Source organism: Oryctolagus cuniculus, chromosome 6 (assembly GCF_051225735.1).
Source record: "Oryctolagus cuniculus isolate XC-2025 breed Fujian yellow rabbit chromosome 6, ASM5122573v1, whole genome shotgun sequence".
Taxonomy (NCBI): domain Eukaryota; kingdom Metazoa; phylum Chordata; class Mammalia; order Lagomorpha; family Leporidae; genus Oryctolagus; species Oryctolagus cuniculus.
The window spans coordinates 7,925,282-7,953,209 of record NC_142872.1 but is presented as its reverse complement, the minus strand read 5'-3'; the positions used below and the strand labels follow the sequence as shown (position 1 = coordinate 7,953,209).

General features: G+C 60.1%; 1 protein-coding gene and 1 long non-coding RNA gene across 8 annotated transcripts in view; one reads left to right on the top strand and one right to left on the bottom strand.

Annotated features, from left to right (window-relative positions):
• The window catches only part of LOC149126000 (uncharacterized), a 43,653-nt gene extending 38,677 nt beyond the window's left edge, over positions 1-4,976 (bottom strand). For both annotated transcript variants that reach the window (XR_016235093.1, XR_016235094.1), the window contains exon 1: positions 4,838-4,976. This is a non-coding gene — a long non-coding RNA (uncharacterized LOC149126000). The remainder of the gene's footprint in view (positions 1-4,837) is intronic.
• Positions 1-25,804, top strand: part of SEMA6A (semaphorin 6A) — a 122,276-nt gene extending 96,472 nt beyond the window's left edge. For 3 of the 6 annotated variants that reach the window (XM_008254924.5, XM_051844098.3, XM_051844097.3), the window contains one exon: positions 4,818-6,747. In XM_008254924.5, coding sequence (XP_008253146.1) covers positions 4,818-5,992 — 1,175 coding nt within the window. In that variant the 3' untranslated portion in view covers positions 5,993-6,747. Of the gene's footprint in view, positions 1-4,817; positions 6,748-7,251; positions 8,828-22,846; positions 22,971-25,024 lie in introns of those variants that run through there. The other 3 variants (XM_089334829.1, XM_089334831.1, XM_089334830.1) reach the window with 3 other exon arrangements.
• The last annotated feature ends 2,124 nt before the right edge of the window (positions 25,805-27,928 follow it).

Genomic DNA, 27,928 nt, shown 5'->3' with positions numbered 1-27,928 from the left:
ATTTATTTGAAAGACAGACAGTGAGGGAGAAAGACAGAGATCTTCTACCCATTGGTTCAATCCACAGATGGCTACAGTGGCAGGAGCTGGGCCGGGCCAAAGTCAGGATCCCGGAACTCTGTCCTGGCCTCCCATGTGCATGGAGCCCAAGCATCTTCGGCTGCTTTTCCCAGGCGCATTCGCAGGGAGCGGGATCAGAAGCAGAGTCACGGAGACTAGAACGTATGCTCTGATGCCAGCAACGCAAGCGGTCTCTCAGTCTGCTGCTCCACATGCCGGCCCCTGTTTTGGTTCATATTGAAACAGATTTAAAAAGCTAAAAACAAAACAGCTTTCTGTGTTAGGTGCAGAGGCTAAGTGTATCTGAAGACAGGGTTTTCATTTTGCAAGCCGTGGCAGTAAATGCAGGTGGACTGGCTGTGCTTCTGATGCAAATGTGTTGGCCCTCGGAAGCCAGGAGGCTTTCAGGAGCGGATTCGGTGCAGAGCTGAGCAGGCTGCAAGTCCGCCACCCCCAGCAGGGACACGTCAGGCGGAGCGGGCTCAAGCATTCCTTCCACCACCGACAGGCGTTCTAAACGTCGTCGTCAGGCACTGCGGCCGCCACGGCCTCGTCCACAGGCGCTTCCGGCCTCCCTGACTTCTCTTGCCTTTCCGAGCCTCCATGCACGCACATGCTCCCAACTGTACAGCAGGTACAGCTGCGCACCTGTGTGCCTGGACACTCGGTGTAGGCGCCTCCCCCTACAGCAGTCCAGGTGAACATCACACACAGCGGGGGCCTGGGGGCCTGGGTTCAGGCCGGACTTCCAGGAAGCTTCCCAGGTGGGGCAGGTGGAGGGGCTGCCCCAGGCAGAGGGGCAGAAGCTGGCCAGAGTGCAGCAGGTGGGACCTGCCCACAGCCTGGGCAGGGCTGCGGGGCGAGGAGGGCTGTGGAATCCTCACTTCCCTTCCCTCGCTGGGTGCCCTGCTTCTCAAGGCTCTCTCCACTCCAGCCGGAACCCTGGGCAGCCTCCAGGCTTAGCTCCATGCCAGCTCCCCCACGCTGCCTGCGCACTATTGGGGTGGACTCGACGCTGCCGTTCTCTGCCTTCCCCACTCAGGGTTCCTGTTCAGTCTCTCTTGCTCTCCGTGTGCTCTGTCAGTGTTGGCTGCAGATGCCGCAGAGGGCTGGGAGGCTGCAGGACAGCCACAGCCACCGGAGCCAGAGACAGCTTCATCTCTGAGCCATCCCAGAGCACAGACTGGGGCAGCTCAGAGAGCGCGGCAGTGCGCCTCCCAGAATCCACTTCCAAAGGCGGAATCTGGCACTCAGTGTCTGAAATCACAGACAGGGCCGCCGTAGGAAAAGGCCAACCTGTCCTGGGGCTCCTGTGACGTCAGTCTGCAGGGTGCTCCCACGGCTTTGGCCTCTGAGAGCCGGGACTGTTCGCTCCGGGGCTTCCCGCAGGCTCTGAGAATCTGCACCCCAAGGGAGCACAATGGAGCCTGCGCCGTCTCCACCCTGCACTATCAGGCGCGCTCTGCAAGGACTCTGGGCCGTCACATGCCTGCTTTCTGCACCAGCCGAGTGGAGAGAACAACCGTGCTCAGGAGCGCTGGGGGCTGCTGGGCGCCAGCCCCCTGCCCCTTGCCGAGCTGCACGTGCTGGGAGTGACTCAGTACCCTTGGAGCCGTCTACTGTTTTGAACAAACATTGAGCACCTCTATCTGTTTCTTTGGGGGATGGGAAAGCAAGGCCACCGTCACCACAAAGATGGCACCAACCTGAGGAATCCATTCACGAGGCCCCGCTCTCACTCAGCAGTCATTTACTGAGTTACCTCCGAGCCCTGGGGACAGCAAGAGGCCTACAACCAAACCCGGGACCCCCCGTCGCGGAGCCCGGCACAGCCAGACTTCTCCACTGGGCGCTAACTGGAGCGGCAAGGTCCTGCTCCGTGCTCTTTCGTTGTGTTCACTGTTTTGGGATTCAGGGCCTGTAGGCAGCTTGTGCCCCTGGGCAGCAGTGGACTTCATCCCTGACCACGTGGACAGCACAGGGTTTGGAGCAGAACAGGGAGCAGCTGGCACGGCCCCTCTGAGGCCCTGGGTGGCCGCTAACCGGCTCTTGTCCGAAACCGCTTCCTTGGGTAGCACACGGCAGTGTGGAAGCCCTTCGCCGTGTGTTCCACTTGAGTCTTCTCTGCAGTGCATTAACCCATGTTCCAGACGCGAACACTGACGTCCACAGGGCAGCCTGGACAGACAGTGAGCAGAGGCTCTGCTTCGAGCCCAGCACTGCCTCTGAGGAGGCTGGCGTGCGAGATCTGCAGAGTGGCGCCAAGTTGACACGGTCACGGTCACGTGCGTGAATGCCCCTAGCCGTGACACCAGCAGAAAGCTGCCCGAGTGGGCGGCACTGCAGGAAGAACCTCTCTGATCTTCATCTGTACTTGGCCTTCTTGTCTGATCTGCAAACTTTTTTTTTTTTTTAAGATTTATTTATTTTATTTGAAAAGTAAGTAGAGCAAGAGAGAGAAAGCTTCATCTGCTGGTTCATTCTCTAGATGGCTGCAATGGCTGGGGCTGGGCCAGGCCAAAGCTGGGAGCCAAGAGCTTCATCCAGGTCTCCTATGTGGGTTTAGGGGCCCAAGCACCTGGGCCATCCTCTGCTGCTTTCCAAGATGCATTAGCCGGGAGCTGGATCAGAAGCAGAGCAGCCGGGACACGAACCCATGCGCACGTGGGATGCCGGCACTGTAGGCGGTGCCACGCCACCTGCACACTTCCTGCTGGGGTCTCTAAATCTGCAGATGAGGAAGCCTACAGCCTGCAGGTCTACAGAGAGATCAGAGAAGTTCTCCGAGCACTGCTGACTCTGCAGAGGCGGGGGCTACGTGGAACACTCCTGCCCAGAGCTCAGAGGCCGCCTGGCTTGGTAGCAGCCTGACACCTGAATCCTCATGTCCTCTACTGCAACAGGAAGGCGAGTGATGTGTTGACTTCAGTCCAAGCGAGCCAAGGCCTTCTGACTCAAAGTGGGACTGGGATCTGGGAGCCACGAGCCCGGCGGGGGGCACTGGTGAGCCTTTTCAGTGGTGCCACACGTGAGCCCACGCTTCCCGGGACCCCTCTGAGGGAACGAGGCCAGGGCGACGGGGACGGCCTCCCACCTGCCTGTGCATTTATCGGGAAGACCCAGCACCCGCCCTACACGCACTGCCACACCAGAAGTCCCCGGAGACCCAACCGACTCGCCACACCCCGAAGAGAGCGAACCACTGCACGTCCAGGTGCACCTGCTTGTCTGCTGGGGGCCGATCATTAAAATGGTGCCCAACACGTCCCCTTAGGCAACCCCGACAGAAGGAACACTCCGTCGCTGCTCTCAACCACAAGGACTTGCACAGCCAAGGGGGACGTTTTTCACCGGCGCACTTCCTCGGTGTCAGGGGCAAACGCAGGGCCCCCTGGGTGGCAGAGCGCCACGGGGATGAGGTGTGCCTCCTGGGCACACGCCCTGCTGACGTGGCCCTGCTGACCAGTTTCAAGTGCGAGTGGGCGTGCGGCGCCTGGACCCGAGTGGCTCTCCCAGCATCTCCCAGTCTCTCCTCACAGTCGCTGCAGCCGCCCTGTGCTGCCCAGGGCGCCTGCGTAATCACGGTCTGTGTTTCCCAGGTGGTATGCGCCGCTCTACCTCTTCCCACCTGAAGTCGGCCGTTGCCACAGCAACCAACTGTGACGTCACAACAGAGCAGGAGGGAGGGAGGGCAGCCGAGAAGCCACGGCTCCAGCCTAGGAGACATCCCAGAAAACCCCAGGAGCAGGCTGCCTCCCTGCAGGTCTCGGCTGCGGCCTCCTCAGCGTGGGGCTGGCGTGGCGTGGGGTGGGAGGGCCCAGGGTTTTTATTCCAGGTCATTCTAATTCTGTGCCGCGGGTTTCTGCCAGGAAAATGCAGTCAGTGCATTCCAGAAAGAGCTGATTTAGGAGACGGGAAGCTGTGTCCTGAGACCAGAGAAGGCACGTTTTCAGCCTTGCGCGGGTGTCCGCCGTGTTAAACCGTGTTTGCGCTTCCCCAGCGCCCGCGGAGCCACTGAGGCCCTCGCGCGCTAAGCGCTCCTGAGGCAGGAACCCAGGCGTTCCACACTCTGGTTTTCTATAGCTACGGAATCCTGCAGACAAGACCCGGCCACGGTGACTTACGGTAAACAAAAGCCCCGCGGGCGCGCTGATGGGCGTGCCGGGGGCTGGTGGCAGGAGTCCGGCTAACGCTGCGCGAGGTGTTGGACAGGTGTAGCCAGGTAATCCTGATTAAGCGGCAGAGCGCACTCTCCCGTGCAAGCAGGCTCCGAGCGTGGTAACAGAGGGAACTACAAGGAGTCGGCCTCTCCAGAGCCTTAGCATATAAATGCACCTGAACTTCACGCGCGCTTTTTCTATTTGGGGGGTGACACGGCCTCGGCATAAACCCTTGAAGTCTGTGAACCTGCGTTGTTTGCTTTCGCTGTAAATAACTGTTTCCTGGAATTTCTTGACATAGAAACATGTTTTCCATGGTGCCCAAGGAGGTGGTCAGAAAAGGCCCCTATGGAACCTGCAGTATTTGTGATTTGTGCATAACGTGCTCTCCCTCCTCTGGAAGGGCCGGAAGGCGAGAAACCCATTCCCATAGCCAAAGCCTGGCTTACCTAATGGAGCCACGCCGGCGGGAGGGCGGGAGGATTCGGCGCCGGGCCCTCCCCCTCGCTGTGACCCCGTTGCCGGGTGACCCACCGCCCGGCAGCACTGAGCGCCCGTGTCCGCTCGCGTCCTAACCCTCTGCGCTGTGCGTTGCAGGAGTGATCCGCGAGAGTTACCTCAAAGGCCACGACCAGCTGGTTCCCGTGACCCTCCTGGCCATCGCCGTCATCCTGGCGTTCGTCATGGGAGCCGTGTTCTCGGGCATCGTCGTCTACTGCGTGTGCGACCACCGGCGCAAGGACGCGGCCTCGGGGCAGCGCAGGGACAAGGAGCTGGCGCACTCCCGCCGCGCCTCCATGAGCAGCGTCACCAAGCTCGGCGGCCTCTTCGGGGACTCCCAGGCCAAGGACCCGAAGCCCGAGGCCGTGCTCACGCCGCTGATGCACAATGGCAAGCTGGCCACGCCCAGCGGCACGGCCAAGGTGCTCATCAAGGCGGACCAGCACCACCTGGACCTCACGGCCCTGCCCACCCCGGAGTCCACGCCCACGCTGCAGCACAAGAGGAAGCCGAGCCGAGGCAGCCGGGAGTGGGAGCGCAGCCAGAACCTCATCAACGCCTGCACCAAGGACATGGCGCCGCTGGGCTCGCCCGTGATCCCCACGGACCTGCCGCTGCGGGCGTCGCCCAGCCACATCCCCAGCGTGGTGGTGCTGCCCATCACGGCGCAGCAGGGCTACCAGCACGAGTACGTGGAGCAGCCCAAGATGGGCGAGGCGGTCCACATGGCGCTGGAGGAGCAGGGCGCCACGCTGGAGTACAAGACCATCAAGGAGCACCTGGGCGGCAAGAGCCCCGGCCCCCCGGGGAGCCTCGCGGACAGCCTGCCCCCGAAGGTCCCCCAGCGCGAGGCCTCGCTCGGCCCCCCGGGGGCGTCCCTGTCCCAGAACGGGCTGAGCAAGCGGCTGGAGATGCACCACTCCTCCTCCTACGGCCTCGACTACAAGAGGAGCTACCCCACGAACTCGCTCACGCGCAGCCACCAGGCCGCCACCCTCAAAAGGAACAATACTAACTCCTCCAACTCCTCCCACCTGTCCCGGAACCCGAGCTTCGGCCGGGGGGACAACCCGCCCCCCGCCCCGCAGAGGGTGGACTCCATCCAGGGCCAGCCCGGGGGCACCGTGGCCAGGCAGCCCAGCCTCGGCGCCTACAGCTCGCTGAGCAGGCCGGGGCTGAAGCGCACGCCCTCGCTGAAGCCTGACGTGCCCCCCAAACCCTCCCTCGCCCCCCTCGCCGCACCCATGAAGCCCAGTGACGCGTGTACATAATCCCGGGGGGAGGGGTCAGGAGTCCAACCAGCAGGCCCCGGAGGCGCCCCCAGCCGCCGCCGGGAGGTCGCGGCGATCGGAGGCCGCAGGGCCCGCCTCCCGGGGACACGGGTACTCAGAGAGCCGGGCCCGTGGCTTGGTGGTGAAGGTTTGCCACGGCGGGACTCGCCTCCATCCTCCTCCTCCTCGGCTCTCCCCCACGCCCTGCAGCAGGTGCGACCCACAAAGGACGCTGTCATCACAAACATGAGCCAAAAGCACACATCCACCCATGCCCCGTGCACACCACACACACACACACACACACACGAACAGCAACTGCAGACTTGTCTGTGACTGCACGGGCAAAACACAGATACATTTTTTTTTAATCATGAAAATCAAAAAAAAGACAAAAAAAATAGAACTCCTTGATGATTCTAACTCAGACTTTAACCCTGGCAGAAGCCCCCTCCGCGCATACTGTGAACGCCCGCCAGTGTTACAGCGCTCTTAGCTAAGTGCCGTGCCGGGCGCTGATGTCCTAGTTCTCTGCTCTCTCTAATGAAATAACGTGACCGTTAACGCAAGTAACTATTTATTGTTCGCCCGTTTACTTGTTTCCTTAAGGAAAGGACTCTTCCACATATCACCTATGAACAGCTCTTCTGAAGCCCAGTGAAAGTTAAACTATTTAACGTGAAATCCATTAACTGGAATAATTGAGTTTCTTTATTTTTACAATAAATCACTGAGTAAATACGTTGGAGCTGGAATTCTGAGCCTTGTGTTTGGACTGTCTGGTCTGTAGCTACAGGGAGGAGTTAAGAGGGGAGCAGCTGTTTAAACCTACCACTTAATTTGCTGGTCAGGTCTCCTCCGGTCTGTAACATGCAAAAAAAAATACAAATTAACGAGTTGACAAGCCCTTCCAGATTCTGACTTCAAAAGCAAGCAGGAGGGAAACTGTTGGAGCGGCACCGGTGCCCACTGCTGCCAGCCTGGCTCTGCCACGGGCCCCTGTCTCCGTGGAGGCGCCAGCGACGGTGTGAACTGATCTGTATGCCGGCTGCTCCCTCGCATAAGCGAACGGTCCGACCCCACGGGGCTCTCGTGGGCTGACATCTGTGAATAGCCCGTTTTCCACATGTAAATTTGTGCCTTACACCCTCAGTTGTGTTCACTTGTGGACTGTCACTATGATCAGCGTTTCCCCCCACCACCAATCACCCTTTTGAAATAAACACAGGTATTTATTTGACCCTCCCCCACCCCTCCAGCCTTCTGGAAGATTGGAGCCAGACAGACTAAAGGAGAACGCAGGTGTGATGGTTGTGACGCGGCAGCCTGGGTGTGCCTGGTGGCACCACGCCTTCTGATTCCCACAGCCTTTCCTCGTGCCAACCCACCCACCGTGGGACTGCCAAGCATGGGCCCCGAGCTGTGGGTGACAGACCCCACTCCCTCCTCAGAGCCCCCTGCACCCGACATCCTCAGATCATTTCAATAAGGCCGTCTCCAAGCTGGGTGCTGTGCGCACACATGCCGTGCACACAAACAGAGGCGTGGAAATAGACACGGGCGGGCAGCCCCTGCGCACGGCCAGGCACCACGGACGCTGCTGGGTGAGAGATTATTAGTGTGTGTGCGTGTGTGCTTTCTTTATCCTTTGTTGTTGTGTGCGTGTGTGTCCTTTGTTTATCCTTTGTTGCTGTTGTGTGCATGTGTTCTTTCTTTATCCTTTGTTGTGTGCGTGTGTGTGTGCTCTCTTTATCCTTTGTTGTTGTTGTGTGCGTGTGTGTTCTTTGTTTATTGTTGTGTGTGTGTGTGCTCTCTATCCTTTGTTGTTGTTGTGTGCGTGTGTGTTCTTTGTTTATCCTTTGTTGTTGTGTGCGTATGTGTGTTCTTTATCCTTTGTTGTTGTTGTGTGCGTGTTGTGTTCTTTATCCTTTGTTGTTGTGTGCGGAGGGGCGGGAGGGAGTGTGCTTCCTTGCCACCTGGTTTTCGTTTGCTCTGCAGCGGGGCAGGGGCTTTCCCGGGTTTATCAGGAGCAGAGGGCGCAGCCCCGACCCCACTGTGGCTGGTAGTGTGCAGCTGACAGTGTTTTTATCTTCATTTTCATCACCTGGGCTGAGTTTCACTTTTGTTTTGTGTGTGTGTGTGGGTTTTTTTTTTTTTTTTTTTTTTTTTTTTTTTTTTTTTTTACAAAAACAGCCTTTCAAAAGTAAAAAGACAAGGACAGTTTTGAGTTGGTTAGGGGGATGTGCCACCCCCTCCCCTGCAGGAGCCAGTGGGTGCGCCACCCTGTGGTCCCACAGTCCTCTGTGGCTTAGCTGCTGGGTGCGGGGTTCACATCCCGTGGACTTGACACCAAAAGCCTGCTAGCAGAGACCGGGGTTGGGGGGGCCCTGCCACCTGCTCCCCCGTGAGTATTCACCGTGCAGAGCCCGGCCGCGTGGGTGCCTTCTGTCACCTCGGCCGTGTGCAGGAGCCCGCCCCACGTCCGTCCCTGTGCCCAGGAACCGCCGCCCGCCGTGCTCACTCTGCAGTGTCCACTGGTATTGGGCCGTCTCCTGCATTTCAGTGTTGCTCCCCTTCCCTTGTGGCCCCCGCCCGCCCGAGTGTGCCTTTGCCCCCCCCCCCCGGCCTCACCCCACACTGGTAGATGCCACCAACTCACACTTGCATTTGTTGTAAAGTTGTACAAATCCCGTGACGTCACCAGTTTCCCTCTCACCTCCACATCCACTGACATCTGATTCACGACTTAATGTACGTTGTAACAAAGAGAAACGGGAGCGGGGAGCAACTAAAGGCTCTCTATCACTCAAAGTAATAAAACCAGACTGTTCTGCATCCTCTGTGTCCTGAATCCTCTCATTTTTTCGCTTCTCTGGCTTCCAGGGCGCGCAGCCGCTGTGTCCTGCACGCACTTGCAGTACCAGCACCCCGCCCCGCCCCGGACTCCCCAAATCGGGGACGTGTCTTCCGAGCTGCGCCCAGCCTGGAGCAGGGCTGTGGCAGAAGCCAGGGGTAATTAAAAGGCAGCGCACGCCTCCTCTCCCTCTCTGCATGTCACGCCTTTTCTTTTTATGGGCTTGTTCCTCATCAAACATTTATGGCAGGCTTGATGGTTGAAGAGATCAAGGCTAGGATCCTAGCAGGTAGGGGCCACTAAAAATAGCTCCCTGCACAGATGAGAGTTCGGCCTCTTTACATATGAATGAGGGGGAGGGGCCAGGTGCACCCCTGATAACCCACGGGTTGGGTTTGTACCAGGGTAGCTTGGTGCTCAGGCCGCCTGCCGTCTGTGGTCTTCTGAAAGCCAGGTTTAAATATAAAGGCAGCCGGACTATTGAACTCGTGGCTTTCCAAGGGTTTCGGTTTTATTTTTGTTGTTGTTGGTTTCTTCCTGTCTGTGATGTTTTCGGTCAGTTTGAGTGCAGGAAGCTGCAGGTGGGGCATTTCCGCCTGTGTTCCTTGAGTTACAGCCCGGTGGGCACACGGCGGAGGGGGGAGAGGGGGGTGCTGACTCGACCCCGTGATGACCCCTGGAGGGCAGGGTCACGCGGCAGCAGGAGAGCTGCGGCTTTGAGCTCATGGTCTGGGGCCGGCTGAGCGAGAGCTGTGCGGAGCCGGGCAGGCTGCAGGAGCCGCCTCCCGCGTGCTGGGCTTCCAGCCGGGAGGCAGGGCGGTGATCCGGGAGAGGCCGCGGGCAGCCGGCACTGTGCCCACAGCGCCACGGCCAGCTCCTCATCCCGGCCGAAGCCAGGCCGAGAGCAGGACCTCTGAACTCCGCAGTGCAAGCTGCACTGGCCGCCTGGTGGCCTCTGGTGCTGGCCTGGTGCAGAGGTGACAGGGCCCGACAGGGGAGCCCCAGGGAGCTGTCTGCTCAGACGCCACAGCCCGACTTCTAACTGCCGTGCCTGCCGGCGAGCGGGGTTGGCATTTCTGCGGAGGTCTTTGGGCTGTTGCCCTTTAGGGGCGTCCCCATGCCGCCCCAGGCTGGGCGTTCCGGGGGCCCTGAGCTGACAGCTGAGACCCGAGTGCTTCCGGCTAGTGTCGGGCCAGGTCACACGGTCTGGTCTCCATCGCTCAGCCCTGCGGTGCCCCAGAATCCCCGGCCCAGGTTCACTGCAGGAGCAAAGCGCTTCCAAAATAAACAGCCGTTCAGTGGGTGTGGGTCCGTAAGACGCCCAAGTGCTGGGTCAAGGGCACGGGGAATTCCCAAGACTGAACCACAGGTGACGAACAGCGCCTCCTCCTGGCCGGAGGAGGAGGGCCGCGCTCGTCTCAGGACCAGGCAGTGAGGACCCAGACCCCAAAGTGGCAGGGGTGGGCTCCCATTTACTGACTGGGGCCACCAGACACACGGGGATCTTCGGCACTGCACTGAGAGGATCACGTGTCCCTCTGACTCCCCTGGGGAGTGGGGGTGGGGGCAGGGGCGGTGACCCCTCAGAGGGTGAGGGCATAAATGTGGCTGGCCGGGAAGAGGTGCAGATGCGCCTTCAGTAAATGGAAATGAAATCCAAGCAGATCAAGAGAGGCAGCTGCGCGCGCGCACACACACACACACACACACACACACACACGTGCACCCGCGGACGCCACCCAGTGCCAGCCCCGCCCCTCTCCTGCTACACGCCGGCTCCAAAGCGAGCTGCTATCAACTCCTTTCAGAAACGGGAACCAGGGCGCTTTCAGGAGCCTGGACACAGGTCCGGGCAGCTGCCTCCCTGGCTGATCACCCTCCCAAGAACCACCAGCATCACCCGCTAGCAGTCGCTGCTCCCTAGCAGTCACCCCTCTCGGCTGCAGGGGGGGGGGGGCAGGTAACCGTGAGAGCAGGGGCCTTGTTCAAGGCTGGTGTCCAGCAAAAACAGATAAAGGCGACCTTGGACACACACGCCAGGACACCAGCATACAAGGCACGCAGACAGGATTCAATTCCCAGGGGTCTCCTAGGACGAGAAAGGTGACCGAAATCCAGGGTGGATCCAGTCACTCTCTTTCCGATGCACGGATCACAGGGTGGCGAGAACACGGGCTGATCCCAGCCCAGCTCCGGGTCACTGCTCTGGGGCGGGGACTGGACGCTTGGCACATGCAGTCCCAAGTCACTGCAAAAGTGTGGATTTCACCAAGAGCGTGGAGAGGGGAACAGGCCCGTCCACAGAGGGGCGGGGCTGCAGCTGCCATGAGCAACCACGGTCTGGATCGGCAGCACCTTACAGTTTGCATCTTAATCTGGTCCCTGGTGGCAGCTCCAGCGGGGCAGGCAGCACGGACACGACTGTCCCCACGTTTCCACTTCACCGGAGGCCAAGCGTCTCCAGCTGGGCGATCAGCACAAATAAACCCAAGATTCCGAGCCACCAGGGTGAGAGGGTGACAGGATGGACGTGTGTGAAGCGGCTGCTGGCTTTTCATGCCGGCCCCTCGGCCACGCTGCCCAGGGAGCACCGTGGCGTCGTTGCCAACGGCCGTGCTGAGGTTCTGGTTGAGCCTGGAGAAGCCGCCGGTGGAAGATGGAGGCAGAGGTGGCTCCTCCCAGCTCCTCCTCCTCCACACCTCGGCCCCACAATCCTGTCACCACCCCGCTGTCACCACTGCAGTCCGCCAGCTGTGAATGCCCAAGGCACAGACAGGCAGGCGTCTCCTCGCCCCGGGAGGAGGGAGGTGCTCCAGTACCTCCTACCCAGCCCTCCATACATGACCTCAGAGGTGACGGAAGCCTCTCCCGGTCCACAGGCGCACCTGCCGGTCAGGAGGGGCACACGGGGGCGTCAGCCGAGGTGGCCATGGGAAGGGGCACGTGTGCACTCCCACAGGCAGGAGCCCGTCCACTGAAAAACGAAGCTATGTATTCCAAAGTGTGGACTGCACGTCTGCCCTGCCTTTGCTGGGGACACGACAGGTGCAGGTGTGTGTGTGCGTGCACATGTGTGTGTGCACGTGTGTGTGCGTGCGTGGGGGGGCAGGGGAGCAACACGGTTGAAAGTGGACATAAGTGTGGGCTGCTCTGAATTCTTACTGATGTTTACACTTGTTGAAGAACCGCGCTCTATCCCACCCGGCTTGCAGGGCGAAGGGAAGGGCCGTGGGGATCTCTCTTGCTTGGGGAGAGATGATGTGTGAGACTGGTGTGTACGACCGGCAGCCACATCGAGCCGTTTCGTCTGACTGTGCAATTCAAACAGTGTAAGTCAGTAGTAGGGCAAGGCTGGCGCGGGAGCCAAAGTGAGCGAGGTGGAGATTACTAGGTGTCGGAGCGTCTGCATCTCATTTTAATTGGGTGACTACAAAGCTAGAACAAAACCTTTCCTTGCCACCCCATCTGCTGGGCTTTCCAAACAAGAAACCAAAGCGACGCTCCTGTTCTCGGGAAACGCGACCCAGAACAGTCCTAGTGCCTCAGCTGGGGCTCACAGAGCCCGATCCCGGGGCCCAGCACGGCTCGGGGTGGGGTGGGGGCCTATGGGGATGGTCACCTCTAACACGCAGCCTGGTGTGGCTTCCAGCATGTCCTGTTGTGAGTCTGTGGGCCTGGGTTCCTGTCAGAGCTGGCCTGGCCACTTGGGCCAGCAAACCCAGCATTGGCACCGTGTCATCCACATCTGCGAAAAAGCCTTGGAGAGGAGAGAGGAAGCATCAGTGGGGGGCGGGGTTCTACCAGTGCTACCAGGGCCTTTACCACGTGGTGCACGGGTGAGGCCCCAGGCCTTTCGGACATCACCTCAAAGCACGGGAGTCCCCGTCCTGCTGACCGCAAAATGTCTTTCTGTGTCCCCTAATCTCCTTATCTGTCAACAAAACACCGAGGCAGGCCTGGGCACGCAGAAGCCCTGCTCAGCCTGATAAGAGAATTCTAGTCTTTTCTACGGGCATGGCCATCTCTACCCCGATGCCCACCCCAGACCTGGGGTTTCTGAACAGTGTCACTCAATCCCCTTCGTTCCCAGAGGTCCAGGGTCTGGGAGAACTGGCCACACCCTCGCTGATCGCAGTGTCCCCTGCCTCCTGGGGCTCTTCTGCCTGCCTGGCCCCATCTGTGGCCTCTGGGCGAGACCCTCGGGTCTTGGGAAGGTGGCAGAATGCAGAGAGAGAGCACAGCTGGAGGTCCACCTGCTGCCTTGTTCCATGGTGCCCGTGCTCAGCGCCCCCGCGAATGGCACCTGCCCGCCTCAGCTTGTCTGTCTGCTATGGCAACTTGCTATTTCCATTTTTAGTTTACTTACTCACTTTCTTGTTGATTTGAAAGGCAGGGAGGGAGGGAGGGAGGGAGAAGGAGTGAGGGGGAGAGAGAGAAGAGAGAGGATGAGAGAGGGAGAGACAAAGAGAGGAAGAGAGGGAGGGAGGGGTATGAGGGAGGGAGGGAAAGGGGAGAGAGAGAAAGAGAGGAAAGAAAGAGAGGGAGAGAGAAAGAGAGAGAGGCAGGGAGGGAGAAAGAGAGCGAGAAAGAATATCCCCCATTTGCTGCTTTGTTCCCCCAAATGCCCACAACAGCAGAGGCAGCTGGAGCAGGTCAAAGACAGGAGCCAGGAACTCAACGGGGATCTCCATGTGGGTGACAGGGACCCAAACACTTGAGCCATCACCTGCTGCCTCCCAGGGTGTCCAATGGCAGGAAGCTGGATGAGAAGCAGAGAGAGGACTAGATCCCAGGCATTATGGGATGCAAGTGTCACGCAGCAGCTTCACTGGTGGTACCACAACGCCGGAGCTCATTCCCTCACAACCAGCTCCCCAGACGCATCTGGGCCTGGAGTTTCCATCTTCAGCTGGAGGTGGCCCTGCGGGGGAAGGGCGGGCGAAGTGCTGCTCCCTCCATCCCGAGCCTGCCCGTCTCCTGCCCCAGGGTTCCTGCCACTCCTCTCAAGGGGAAAACTTTGTTCTCACTCCGAAGCATCACAGGGAAGAGGAGCACCAGTGCACCGGTGCCCAGAGACCTGGTTCATCAGTCTTTAGAGACAAATCACAACTTGAGATTTCTTGCCACACACCGGTGGCAAAAAGGAGGTGTCCCCGTTCCTAACCCACTGCACCGCCAAGACCTCCTCTGTTAGCTTCCCAGAAGAGTCCCCCAGAACACGGGGTTGGAAACAGATGGAAACGCAGAGTGGGCACCGGGCACAGTGAATAAGCTGCCGCCTTGGATGGCCGCCGCCCGCGTCACAATGCCTGGCTGGAGTCCCCCCGTGTTTCCTGCTACAGTGTGCCCTCGGAAACAAATGGAAGGGTTCAGTCCCTGCCACTCATATGGGAGACACAGGTTCAATGCCAGGCTCCTGGCTGTGGCCTGGTCCAGCCCTGGCTGCTGTATGTGGCATTTGGGGAATGAACCAGGGGATGGGAGATCTCTCTGTGTCTGCATATCTGTCTTTCTGCCTTTCGGATAAAATGGGAGAGAGAGAGAGAGAGAAAGAGACAGGGAGAAGCAAAAGGTAGAATTTGATCGGCCTCTCAGGTGCCAGCCCAAAGCACGTGGTGCAGGGCTGGCGATGGCCCCGCAGGCTGGTGCGCCATCCAGCTTCAGACTTTAGAAGATTCCAGAAGCTCTTCCGACTGTGCCAGTGTCTCCGTGAACAGGAAAGGAGAGAGGCAGTGGGTGTAGCAGGCCCAGGGCTTCTCACTAGCGCTGGGGTCACACAGAAGGAGCCCTTTCATTCACATCCCACGGGAAAGCACAGACTCCCAGGGCCACCGCAGGCAGAAGGGGAGCAGGGAACTGCAGACTCGGGGCGTGCCCTGAGCAAACTCAGCAGAGGGCATTGTTTTTAAAATGAACGGAGGTTAAAGACCTACACGTAAGGTCTGAAGCTATAAAACTTTTACAGGAGAACAGAAGGGGGGAACTCCTTGCACTGGCCTTGATGACAACTCTCTACTTAGGACACTAGAAGGACAGGCAACAAGAGCAAGAACAAACATGTGGGGCGTTCAGCTGAAACGCTTCTGCACAGTAAAGCAAACAGTGAAAAGAATGGAAAGCCCACCATGGAGGGCAGAATCTATTTGCAAACCGCATATCCGATTAATATCCAAAATGTATAAGGAATTCCTAAGACTCAACAGCAAAAACTACAAACTCGAGTTTAAAAGTGGGTAAAGGCTCTCTTTCCAAAGGAGATATAAAAATGGCCAACAGATCTACAAAGAAGCTGAAGTCAAAACGGCAGTGAGATGTCACCCACACCTGTCAGACCACCAGTGCTGGGATGGACGTGGAGGAAGGCGACGTCCCGCATGCTGTAGGTCAGAGTACATTAGTGCAGCCATCATGGAAAACAGGACAGAGGGTACCCACAAATGGACAAGCAGATCTGCCGTCTGACCGACCCAGCATCCCGCTGCTGTGTCTGCATTCGTTAGCTGCTCACAACACCCGACAGGAGCATTTTCAGAGGTCGATTTCAGCTTAGAGCCCAGAGGCCACCGTCTGAGGTGCTGCACCTGGCGGAGGCTGGAGACGGCAGATGCGGGGCAGGCCAGGGAGCCGGGGCTGGAGCAGGCTCCTCCTTCAGAGCCACGCAGAGCGCATCGCGGGGCTCCAGCCTAGCATCCCAGCCACGCTGATCACTTCCTAAGGCCCCACTTCAGAGACCAAAACCGGGTGAGACATGGTCCATCATCCTGCAACTCACATACGACTCGGGATCAAGGGTCTGGCACACGGGTCTCTGGGGGACACCCAAGTTACTCCCCAAACCACAACGGGGTGGGTGGCCCAAGGAAGTGAGATCAGGGTGTGGGAGACTTATCTGCATCCCGTATTGGGCATCAGCCGCAACAGCCACGACAGAGAACAACCGAAGGGTCCATCGATGGATGAATGGACAGAGAAATCGTGGCGTGTATACACAATGGAATATTACTCAACCATAAAAAATAATGGAATGCTGACATTATGCTAAGTGAATTGAGCCAGACTTACATGTGGAATCTAGCGAAGTAGCGGCACAGAAGCGGGGACGGGACTGGTGGTAGCCACAGGCGCAAGTCGGAGAGCCAGGGAGATGGACAGAGGACACACACGGTCAGTGATAAGAGGAACACGTTCTGGATGTGCCAACTTGGTCATGGTGACCCCTATGCCAGGTGTGGGTGCACCAGATGGTCATGTTGTGCACCTTGAGTGTAGCCAGCCTGTGTCGGGAAGCCAGCAGTGTACCTCCCTGTGTATGGGAACACACAAGCCGTGTGGTCCTCCCGCACTGCACACGGCCTGGGTGCCCGCCCCCTGTGCACAGGGCTCTCTGGCACAGCCTCCACATGCTGCAAAGCTCTGTTTCCCCTTTAGATTGTAAGCGTGTCGGGGGCAGGGACGGTACCTTTTCCACCTCTATAATCCCACGGCGCTCCCTGAGCCTGCCAGGTCGCAGGTGCCCAGAGCACCATTTGCTGCCTGGAGCTCTTGTCATCAGAAAGCGAGCCACCGCCCATGGAGCGTCAGCTCCACACTCAGCAGGGCCGGGCCCTGCGCCAGGTTTCCTGGGCACCAGGTCACTCCGTCCCCCTGAGAACCACGTCAGGTAGGTCCCTTGTCAGGTCCTTTCGACCGATGAGGCAGCTGCCGTGCAGACGCGAGGTCACCCCACAGCCAGGGCTTTCCGGCTCTGTCTCACCGGCTGGGGGGGTAGCACGGGCATTGTCAGAAGCGGGAGACACACAGCATGGTGGGGGCCTCAGTGGGTCTCCCACCAGGGGCAGGAGTCAGACGAGCGCTCGGGGCCACATGCCCAGGAACAGCCACGGGCACGGGAAGCCAGGCTCTCGTCCTGCTCTCCGGGGGCTCCCACTCACGAGGCGCGGGAGCTGCAATGCCAGCGTCTGAACCCAGGGAAAGCCTGCCCGTGCCCTTGACCCTCACAGACCCCAGCCCAGTGCACGTCCGACCCCCCCGGCCCTTTGCAAAACCACAAGATGAGCTGGCCAGGCGGAGACCGGGAACACCCATCCGAGGTGATCGAGACATGGGGGATTCTGACCTGGGGCAGCTCTGAGGACCCCCAGGCCCCTCGGCTGTGTGCAGACCAAGTACTTGCACAAGCCTAGGGCAGGGGACGTCGGGGAGGCAGGAATGAGAAGAGAATGGAAGAGAAGGGTGGGGGGGGGGGGAGGACGGCTTGTTTCCCTTCATCAAGGATCCGTTGTGTAAATGCTGATAAGAATCTCCCAAGACTCAGGATTTGGAGGGAAAAGACAACAAGATTTGATTTCACAGACCCTTTGAAACGGTGGCGTCACCTTATCCATTTCAGCAAACACAATCTGCGGCATTGAGCCGGCGAGAGAGGTGCACCGCCCCCAGTGCAGCAAACTGCAGATTAAGCTTTTTTTTAATGCTGTTCAAATCGCCTGTGAAGCAACCTTTTATGAGATATGATGGTTCAAACAATTTTGCAAAGAGCAGAAGACAAAGAATACATTTTTACACTGAGCTGGTTTCCTAGGAAACACTGAAAAATGTAATCCGATATCTCTTAGAGGAAGTTCAAGGACAAGGGCTCCTCTTTGCTTATTTAATTTTTTCCAGCGGTGTTAATACCGGCCTCTCGCTCGCCTGCAGCGGGAGGCGGACCGCGGTGCCGGTGCCCTGTGACCCGGGCTGAGGGTCCTCGCGTGAATCCCTTGCCTGCTCCGCACAAAGGAAGAGCGGCTAAGGCCAAGGGAGCCCCCAGGATCGTCCAGGGAGAAATCTCAGAACTAGGACCCGAACCTCTGGCTCTCCCACGGCGAAACACTCCCACACCGCAGCCCAGAACCAGGAAGAAAACCTGCCGATGGCACCTTCTCAAACCGCAGCCAAATTCACCCGCTTCCAGGTCCCCAAGCGCCGCCGCCGTTTATTTCGGCTTCCTTTGCAAGCCGGCTTTACCCCGCCTCTGATTTGCCTGCACGCGTGGGCTGACTCAACCGCACCCAGATTAGCAGGGGACCCAGGGCAGGGCAGTGGGGAGCCTGCAGGCCAGGAGCCGTCTGGGGGCGCGCAGTTGCCTGCACCGACACCCGGGCTGGCCCGCATTCCCTACCTGTTTCCAGAGGAAATTCAAACCGGCAGGGGGAAGGAACAGCTGGCCGTGTGGGAAGGATTTAGACCTGATTTTAAAATATAGAAGCATCAAAGCTCCAAGTTCTACTTATGCAGAAATCTGGGATGAAAAGCCAAGTGTTGGAGGGGAGAAGTCTGGGACCCGTGTGTGGGTGGACAGGCTTCAGCGGGTGGGGGCAGCCTCTTAGGGAGCTCCTGGCTTTGCAGGGGCCTCAGCCTACCCCTGACTCCATGGCCCAGTGGTGGTGAGAGTCAAGGTCTTCACCACACACCTCCGCGGGCAGGACACTGCAGCAGGTGCGCAGGAGAGGGGGAACCAGCAGGGGCAGGGTGGGGGGCACTGTGGCCCTGCTGGAGGGACCCCACAGCCCCCGCCCCAGCACACTTTCCACCCAGGTAGAATGGGGCTGAAGTGAACCCACAAGGATGAGTGGACACAGACTGGGGGAACTGTGGGGGGGGGCGGAGACGAGGCATCCTCCCCCATTACCCCTCCCCCAGCCCTGGAGCCATGCTGGGCCCTGGAGCCTCAGGCGTGGAGGAAGTGTGGACGCTGAGTTCCTGGCACTCTCCCGCCACTTTGCAGGGCGCGTCCAGGATTCAACTCAGCATTCAACTCTTCCTGTTCCTCTAGACTCTTGGAGAAGGACTCGGGTCAGCTGGTCGGTCGCCTCTCCGCTAAAGGCAGGCAAGCAACTGTCACGTGGTCCCATCAAGGTCATACAAAAGAGGGCTGTAGCTTTCTGAAGATGACGCTCACGGTGGAGCCCAGGGCTCGGCTGCAGGGCGCGGGGCTGTGGGAGGAGGCCTGGGCAGGCACAGGCACCGCCTGCCTCTGCAGAAGCCCCCCAGAGAGGGGCAGAGTCTGACCTGCAGCTCAGCTCCCACGGCCTGGAAGGGGGGCCACTTGCAACCTGCCCCTCTGTGCCTCAGTTTCCCCGTTGGAAGAACAAGGAGAGGGCCGGCATTTGGCCGCCTGGCCTGGCAGCAAGCACACGACCCCCAGCTGGCTGTCGCCTCAGACTGCGCGCTCAGACACCAAACCAAGGGCGGGGCTGTGAGCAGTGGCCGGGACCAGTGTGTCCAGAGAGACAGGACACGACGCACGGTCAGGGCAGCGCAGCGTGTGCTCGGCGCATGGTCATTCCCTGATGGTGACGTTAAAATTATGTTCTTCCCAGGCTAGCTGAGCCTCAGCTGTCAGGCGAGGGGGGCGTCTCGGGCCCGGATGTTGCTCGGAGGAGGCTCCATAAGCCTCGCTCTGGTCTCTCTGGGTGCAAAGCTGACAGGAATCCCGACGCAATTCCAAAAAGCAGGCCCCTCTCCCCAAAGCGCCTGCCAGGAACCCTGATCAGAGCCCCAGGGTTTGCACCCCATCTTCACACACTGGGCTGCGGGGCTGCTCCAGGGAGGAGTGGGACGCAGGGCCATGAGACCCGCAGGAGCCGGAGGAGGATCCCCCCAGACTGGAGCCTGTGGGGGCTTTGAGGAGGCTTTGGGTGGGAGAGAGCTGCCCAGCCATGTGTTAGAGGCGGGGCTGAGGGCTGGGGCGGTGGGGGGCACAGAAGGGCTCTCCCTGAGGGAGACAGAGACCAGCAGTGCAGCCCCAGGGAAGGCGGTGCCCGAACCCGGTCGGCAGCCAGGCATCCGAGTCACTGAGGAGCACGGCCCTCCACAGGGAGGACTGACTCGGTGGTGCTCCCAGGGCCGCCCACCTGTGCCTCTTCACACGGGCGTGTACACACACACACACATGCATGGACACAGCCCTGTTACTCATGCACACACACATGTATGAACACAGCCCCGTAACTCATGCACACACACACGCATGGACACAGCCCCGTAATTCATGCATACACACACACAGCCCCTCACACACATACACATATCTATGTACACAGCCCCATAATGCACACACACACAAACTCACACATGGCAGCCTCTCCACACACACACACACACACACGCATGGACGGAACCCCGTAATGCACACACACACGCGCGCATGGACACAGCCCTGTAATGCATGCACACACACACACAGCCCCTCACACACATGCACAAATACACACTCACAGATGCACATACACATATGTATGCACACAGCCCCATAATGCACACACACACAAACTCACACATGGCAGCCTCTCCCCACACACACACACACACACACACACACAAGCATGGCCCCTACGCACTGCCGCCCACCCCGCGGCACCCCGCCTCTCCGAGTTTGGCCAGGCTCACGGGTGCTGCAGCTCCTCCTGCTTCAGCTTCCGCGTTCTGAACATCAGCAAAGTTAAGCCCCTCCTCCTTGGCTCAGGAAGACAGCAGAACAGAACCTTGTCTCCTGTCACGGGCCCTCCACTGCCCTAGTTTCTGTGTGCATCAGGTGAGGCTTTAATCTTGTCTTCCAGACAGACACACGCTGCTGCGACGCCGTTTAGTGAGTAAGGCACTGCTCCCCGGCCCCCCGCCTGGTGACCCCAGTGCCCTGACGGGGCTCTGCCAAAGCAGCCGAGCTGCAGCTCCACCTCCTTTCCCAAATTCCTGTCCCAGTAAGGTTCCAGGCCAGGGGTGGCTACGGGACAGATCTGGAAGCTGGGTGACAACGCAGCCTCTGTGCCTGGAAGGGCCCTGCAGGTGCCGCTGGCAGCCCTTGCCTACTGGCTGGGGGCAGCACCTGAGCTGCACTCTTTGCTCCCAGCAGACCTCGTCCTGCAGCCTCTGTGAGCCCGGGCTTCTCGGCATCACGGGTGCAGGTGGAGAAGACCGCCGGGGTCCCGGCGTCCTCGTGGGTTGCAGTCTGCGTTTTGCGCCCCGGCTCCATGTGCTCTTCCATGGCTGCCAGCCAGGCTGACCTGCAGTGGCTCAGAATGCGGCTGCGGGCAGCAGGCAGCCGGCACAGCCTTCCCCACGGCCCCCGGGGTCGCATCCTGTGCAGCAGGGCACTGGCCCACCCCGTGGCGGCCAGTCACACCTGCCTGCTAGCTGTGGCTACAAGAAGTCTCCACACCTTCCCAACCATGCCCCATGGGGTGAAACCCCGCCCAGGGAGAACTGCCACTCTGCATTCCTGGGGGGGCTTCTGAGTGACGCCATCGCCCAAGGCTTTGCACATCAGTGTCTGTGCCGTGCCTTTCAGAACACGGTGCTTTGACTATGGGCAAAGCCGTGCCGCCCCTGCATCCACAGGTTTCCCGGCATGGGTCGTGTAGTCACACGTGATGTCCCGTCACAGCCATCCTGTAACAGGGGGGTCTTGTCCACTGGACCCCCAGTCCACATGGGAGTGCGCGGAAGGCGGGTGTGGGCAGCAGGGTGAGCATCTCCCATCACCTTGCATGTTCAGGCTCATACCTAAGGGTCTCTCAGCACCCAGCAGCCAAGTCAGAGGGGTCTGTCCACAGGAAAGATGCAGAGAACATGCGGGCAAAGCCCCCCAGGGTGGGCGCAGGCTGCGGCTCCTCTGCCCATGTGCAGCCGCGGCCGTCGGCAGCACGACAGGGAATGCGCTTTCAGGTACGGTGGGGACTCCAGAGCGTGCGAGGGCCCAGGGTGAGGGACTTCTCACCTCAGGGGGCAGCGAAGCGGCCAAGGAGCCCCACCCCACGCCCCTCTCCCACACCCCGCTGCTTCCGCAAGGACAGGACGCAGCCGTCAAGGCAAGCAGGGGCCTGAATGCACCCTGCACGCTCTGAGACACGGGTCGCAGGGCAGGAGCCCAGACAGGAAAGAGGCGACCGGTCAGGAGGCTGTGGAAGGATCCCTCCAGACGGCTTTGGCTTAGCTCTGAACTTCCTCTCCTCCAGGAGAAAAAAAAAAAAACTAAACAAAACAAAAAGCAAGGACAATGGTGCACAGTTGTCCTTAGGGAGCCACAGGAAGCCGGACATCAGGAGACACCGCCGTAACAACGCCCAGGAACTCAGCCGCCCTTGGCCACCAGGGAGCCGGGCACGGAGAGGAGAAAGGGAGGGAGGCGCCCCCCGACATCCGGCCCCTGCAGAGTCGCGTGCCCACAGAGACTGCTGAGGACCTGGGTGCCCTTGCACAGCTGTCCCTAAGCTTATCAGATGGGGCAGGAGGTGTGGCCCGGCGGTTAAGACCTAGTTAGGGGCCTGCACCCCACACAGGTGCCTGCGCTCGGCAGCCGCTCCGGCTCCTCCTGCCAGCCTCCTGCTGTGTGGTCCCTGGGAGGCAGCGGGTGACATATCCAGTAATTGGGTTCCTGCCACTTATGTGGGAGACCTGGATTTGTTTCCAAACTCCTGGCTTTGGCATTTGGGAGGGAACCAGCAGATGGGAGCCGTGTGTGTGTGTGTGTGTGTGTGTGTGTGTATGACTGCCTGTCAAAGACACTATAAATACTTACCAGACATTGGTGCTGGGGCTTCAGGAGTGAGGAGACCCCAGCGCCTTCCGTCAGAGAGCTCATACCCAAGGGGAAGGAGGCAGATGTGCGCGAGTCCCTGAGATGGAGCTGACCTGGCCCCAGCAGGGCGTGGCCATGGGAAGGAGGCAGATATGTGCAAGTCCCTGAGATGGAGCTGACCTGGCCCCAGCAGGGCGTGGCCATGGGACACAGCAGTGCAGAAAGGAGGGAGCCAGGCTCAGCAGACCAGAGGGGGAAGACGGGCACGCGCGAAAAGCAAGCACAGACGGGGTGCTCGGTGTGGGGAGCAGAGCCGAGCGGTGCGGTGCTGGGGCGGCACAGACCTGCCTGCCTGCCTGCAGGCTCTGGCAGGGGCCCCATCAAAGGCCTCTGTGGGGGGAGGGGCGGCGGACTCAGGCCGGGTTTTGTGCATTGGCTTCAGAGCTGCAAGTCCATGCCCAGAGGCCCAGAGAGGCTGGAACCGGTCAACGAGGCGTCACCTGCAGCCGCCCAGTGCAGAAACAAGGGCATCCCGGCCTGCCCAGCGCCTTTCCCATCACAAACAGGTAATAGGGCCCTGGCTCAGCCACGCGACTCCGATGCAGCCAAGACAAGTCAAGTCGCAGCAGGGGGCTGCTTCCAAGAATAAAAATGCAGCAGTCCAAGGAGGAAAGCAGAGAAAAGGCGCATTTGCGAGTCATCTAAAAATACCTGGCTGCGAAGGACACGCGGGCACTTTCGCTTCCCTGTGCAGCAGGGAGGCCAGGGTCACCCGTGCCCGTCAGTGCCAACGACAAACACAGGTTCTAATGGAACCAAGGGCCAGGGCGGCCCCGCTGAGGGAGGGGTCAGGGACAGGAGCTGCAGGCAGAGCCCAGAGGTTTGTGGGAGAGGTGCCCAAGAAGCGCCCATTCGGAATGGGGAGCGGGGAGCCCAGGGAGGCAGCGGACAGGCAGGACGCTACAGCTGTGCCCTTGGCCAGCGGCCCCTGCTCAGCCCTGACCACTGGAGCGGACCCGTGTCCTCCCTGGACTTGCTACCTCCAGCATTTGGGGTCTGTAACATCAGGAACCGGCCAGGAGGAACGACCTGCCATCCAGTCACACCTTGCTGCCCTGGCCTTGGTGGGCACAGCCTGTGGCCTGTCGCTCCCCTACTCCCCACGGGCTGCGTGGAGCGGCAGGTCCTCGTGCTGGCCTTCCTAGGAGCTGGACGTGATCCCGCTTCCCTCCGCTTCTTTCTGAGAACCGCGACTTCCCTGCAGGTTCTCTGGGCCGCTTCCCCCGCGGGCTCTCAACCCTGCAGACCCCCCAAGAGGAGGTCATTTTCTACAAAACAGCCTTTGGGAGGGGTCTGACTGTGCCCCCGACGAAGGCACGGGGGATTCCAGTAGATGCATCTGGTACATTGCAGGGTCCCCCAGCAACTCTGCACCGAGGGGCGTCCCAAGGGTGGGGGACAGCACTGGCACACACGGGGGCCACAGCTGGAGTCCCAGGCACTCTGCAGTCAGAGCGACGCCTCCACGCAGCGGTCCAGCCACGGCCTCCCCCGCAGAGGGCACACTGGAGGATAAGCAGGCAGGCTCTGGCTCCTGGCCGTTACCGCCCTTGGCAAGAGGTTTAGGCCACAGACAGGCTTTGCACACAGGCTCCACCCCGTCCACGTGTGGCCGTTCCACGTATTTTCCATGGAGCAGGTCCTCCAAACCCATGAAGCTTGGATCTTTCCCCAGACATAACCACAGAGGGAAGAGAAATGAAACCATGAGGCGCAGAGCCCACATTCCCTGAACCCTGGAAACAAATGGTTTTTACTTGGGAAGAGAATAACCCATAGCCTGGTGGCCCAAGGCCTCCTTTCTGCCCCACGGGGGACGTCCTGCCCCCCACCTAACAGAGCCCAGAGAAGCACGGAGCATGCCTGCAGCCCCCAGGTCCCTCAGCTTGGGGACTGGACACTGCTCTGTCCCGCGTTCCGTCCAGCAGCCGGTGGGGGAAGCACGGGCGCCCGGCCAGGTGACCAGGAAACAGGTGCTTCCTCTGTGGAAGGACCCGCCCTGTCCTCCCCAGAAGGGCCCACTCTGTACTCAGCAGGATGCTCTTCTCAAGGGCCCAGGAGGCACGGGAGGCAGCGGAGCCGGAAGGGAGGGTGACACCGGCCAGCACTGCACCCGGCCCCGCTCCTGCTGGGGGTGACCCCCGGGGTCTGGGCTGGCTTCCTGCTCAGGCGCTGCCAGTCCCTGCTGTGCCTCTGGGGGATCAGAAAAAAGAAGCACTGCTGCCCGCTCCCGCTGAGCCTGCGCCAGCAAGGGCCACGGGCTGGGCTCCAGCTCTCACCCCCCCCCCCCCGCCCCGGCACTGAGGCCGCCTCCGTCTCTACCCCTTCTCCCGGAACCCATCTCTGTGCTCTGCTCCTCCAGCCCCGGCCTGCAGGGCGCTCAGAGTGCAGTCTCCCGAGGGGTCAAGTACAGCCCCGCCCCCGCCCTCTGCTCCCCTTGGCCGGCTGCACCACGCAAGGTGGGCTGTGTCCCACGTGGGGCAGGGACCCCTCTACTTCCTCCACCACCGATGGCTCCGCTACCCTCTGACAACCTAAGGAAAACGACTTCACCCCATAGGGCCCGTGGAGAAATCGCGCCATCCACCAACAGTGTCATTCTGACGTGAAACCATTATGCCCGAACACAGAGGGAGGAGAAGCTGCAGCCTGAGACCTCACAAACCACAGAACTCAGCAGAAGGCCGAGGCCCGAGGCCCCTCCACGCACCTGCTCTGCCTCTGCCTTCCTGCTACTTGATTTCTGCAACATGGATTCTGGAGGTGCAAGCTCTGAAGTGCCTGTATCCGTGAGCTCCCGTCTCAGCACTGCGGCCTGAACACGGGCTACACGCGTGAGCCTCAATTCTGCCCCTGCTGCACCTGCTGCTCAGCTGGGTTTCAGCCGGTGGAGGCCGGGCTCAGCTGGACTTGAGTCCACACTGCAGGCTGGCTCCAGGACTCCTGTGCGTGCTGGTGGTCCTCCCCAGGAGGGGAGCTCCGAGGCGTGTTCTTATGATAAAAAAAAGAGGAGGCCGGCCCATGGTGCAGGTTAATCCTCTGCCTGCAGCGCTAGCATCCCATATGGGCACCGGTTCTAGTCCCGGCTGCTCCTCTTCTAATCCAGCTCTCTGCTGTGGTCTGGGAAAGCAGTGGAGGATGGCCCAAGTGCTTGGGCCCTGCACCTGCATGGGAGACCAGGAGGAAGCACCTGGCTCCTGGCTTCAGATTGGTGCAGCGCCAGCCATGATGGCCATTTGGGGAGTGAACCAACAGAGGGAAGACCTCTCTCTCTGCCTCTCTCTCTCACTGTCTGTAACTCTCTCTCTCAAATAAATAAATAAAAAATCTTTTAAAAAAAGAGGATGTTTAAGAGCCTAAGCTGCACCAGAAATGCACACTGTTCACCTCCACTTGCGTTATGTCGGGTGAGACCCCAAAGGCAAAGCAGAGACACAGCCATCACCCTCCCTCTGCCCCCAGCCCCTACCAGTGGGGCTGCACATTCCCCCTCTCCTGGAAGGCACGTAAGGTTCCATAGCAAACGCTGCACGGAGAGCGGGGTGCGGGAGTGAGGAGAAGGATGCCCCCACCGCAACGACCAAGGAAGGAAGGCGGCCACAGACCAGCCGCGGTGAGCATCCTGCTTTGTGCAGGTCCCCAGCTGCACACTCCAGGCTCGAAATCGCATTAGCTCCCCACCAGAGTATAAACGGGAGATGGACACCCAGCCAAGACATACGCCCGGTCTGTGCCCCGCATCTGTAGCCTGAGGGAGCCACCAGGGCCAGGCTGGGGACAGCATCGTGGGAGAAGAGATCCAAGTGTGTCCTGGGCAGAGCAGGCTGGGAAGCGAGGCTTGCCTGCCTGTCTCAGCCGGGCTCTCCCTGCCCACCTCGGCAAGCACCTGTCCCCGGCCAGACGGCCTCTAGGATGCAGGGTCCCCTGGGAGTGCCGTGAAGCGCTCCCGGTCTGTGGCCCCCGGAGGACGGTGGGAAGGAGCGTGGTCAGCCTCCGCCATCCTCTAGCACCAGCCCCAGCCCGGCCCTCCCAGCGGGCCACAGGGACTCCGACAGACAGGGGTGGCCACCTACTTGCAAAACTTGGCAGCTAGGGCCAAACACACAAGAAGCGCATCACCCAGCGACGCGCAGCTGAGAGGCAGGAAGTCACGGTCGCATCCAGGTCTCCAGCTTTGAAACGCAGCCCAGGGCGTGACTTGGGTGCAAGCTCAGGGTTCCAGGTCCCAAGGCTGGTGTCCCCCAAAAAGGCTTCTGGGGCCCCCGGCCTCCTCTGGGGGGGGGCTGTGAGATGGATGCAGGCAAAGAGCCGGACACACAGGGTCCCCCTAGGGCTGCCATGCAGGGGCTGTGGAAGGTGCCCACGCCAGGGCTGAGAAAGGCCCTCTCCTCGCCTCATGGAGACACTGGGCACAGAGAGAGTCCTCCCGTCCCCCCACGGTGCCCAGAACACAGCTCCCTGCAGCAGGAGGTAACCAAGCGTGCAGCAGCTGGGCAAACCAGTTCGATGTTTCTGGTTTAAGAGGCATTCTTTTACTTATGAAAGGCAGAGGACAGAGAGAGAGACAGAGAGATAGAGATCTATCACGTGCCGGTTCACTCCCCAGATGTCCTGCAGAGGCACTGGTTAGTTGGGCTGGTGGCTTTGGGCAGGGCTGGCTGTGGGGCTACCGCAATGTCCCCAGGACTCACTTGCTCCCCGTCTCTCAGCGGGTCTGGTTTCTGCCCCGGCTTGCCTGGTACCCCGTGGCGGCGGCAGCGCAGTGCCTGCCCTGTCTTTGGTCTCCAAGGTCTGTTCTCCCCCAGTCCGCCTCCCTTCAGCTACTTGGCAGGTCCCAGAGAGCAGGAAGATCAGAGGCCAAGCTGTTCACCAAGCTCAGGGCCACCTCTTCACGGCACAGGGGGGAGGTGCTGGAGGGTGGCCACCGGGCAGAGCCGCCTGGCAGAGCGCACCAGGGAGTTCTGGGGTTGCACCAGCAGGATGGGGGCTACTAGATTTGTACTCAGTGTATAAATATTCATTACAAAGATGGGACGTGTTTGTTTGTTTGTTTTTAAAGGACAACAAAACAGCAGCTCTTTGTAACAACTAAGGGCTTCGGAAAAACATCTCCCCAGAAGTGCCACAGCCTTGGAGGTGCTGGCCCAGGCGTCGCCTGGTGGGTTTGCCTGCACCACCCCGGCCCTGCCCTGTGCTGCAGGCTCACTCCACTCGCTCCTCCTCTCGGGCCAAGCCCCCTAAATCGTGTCCTCCTTGGACTTCCACACCAGCCCTGACAACGTCCCCCGAAGGTGGAGGGCAGACAGACTTGGTTTGCAATTTCCCGACAGAGGAGGCAGAGGGGCTCGGGCTCACCGTGAGGCCGGGACACCTGTTCCTCGGGGAACCTCTGACACCAACCAGAGCTCTCTGCCTGTGGGGTCCCCTGCAGCCCGGGACTGAGAAACCGCAGGAACTCGGCAGC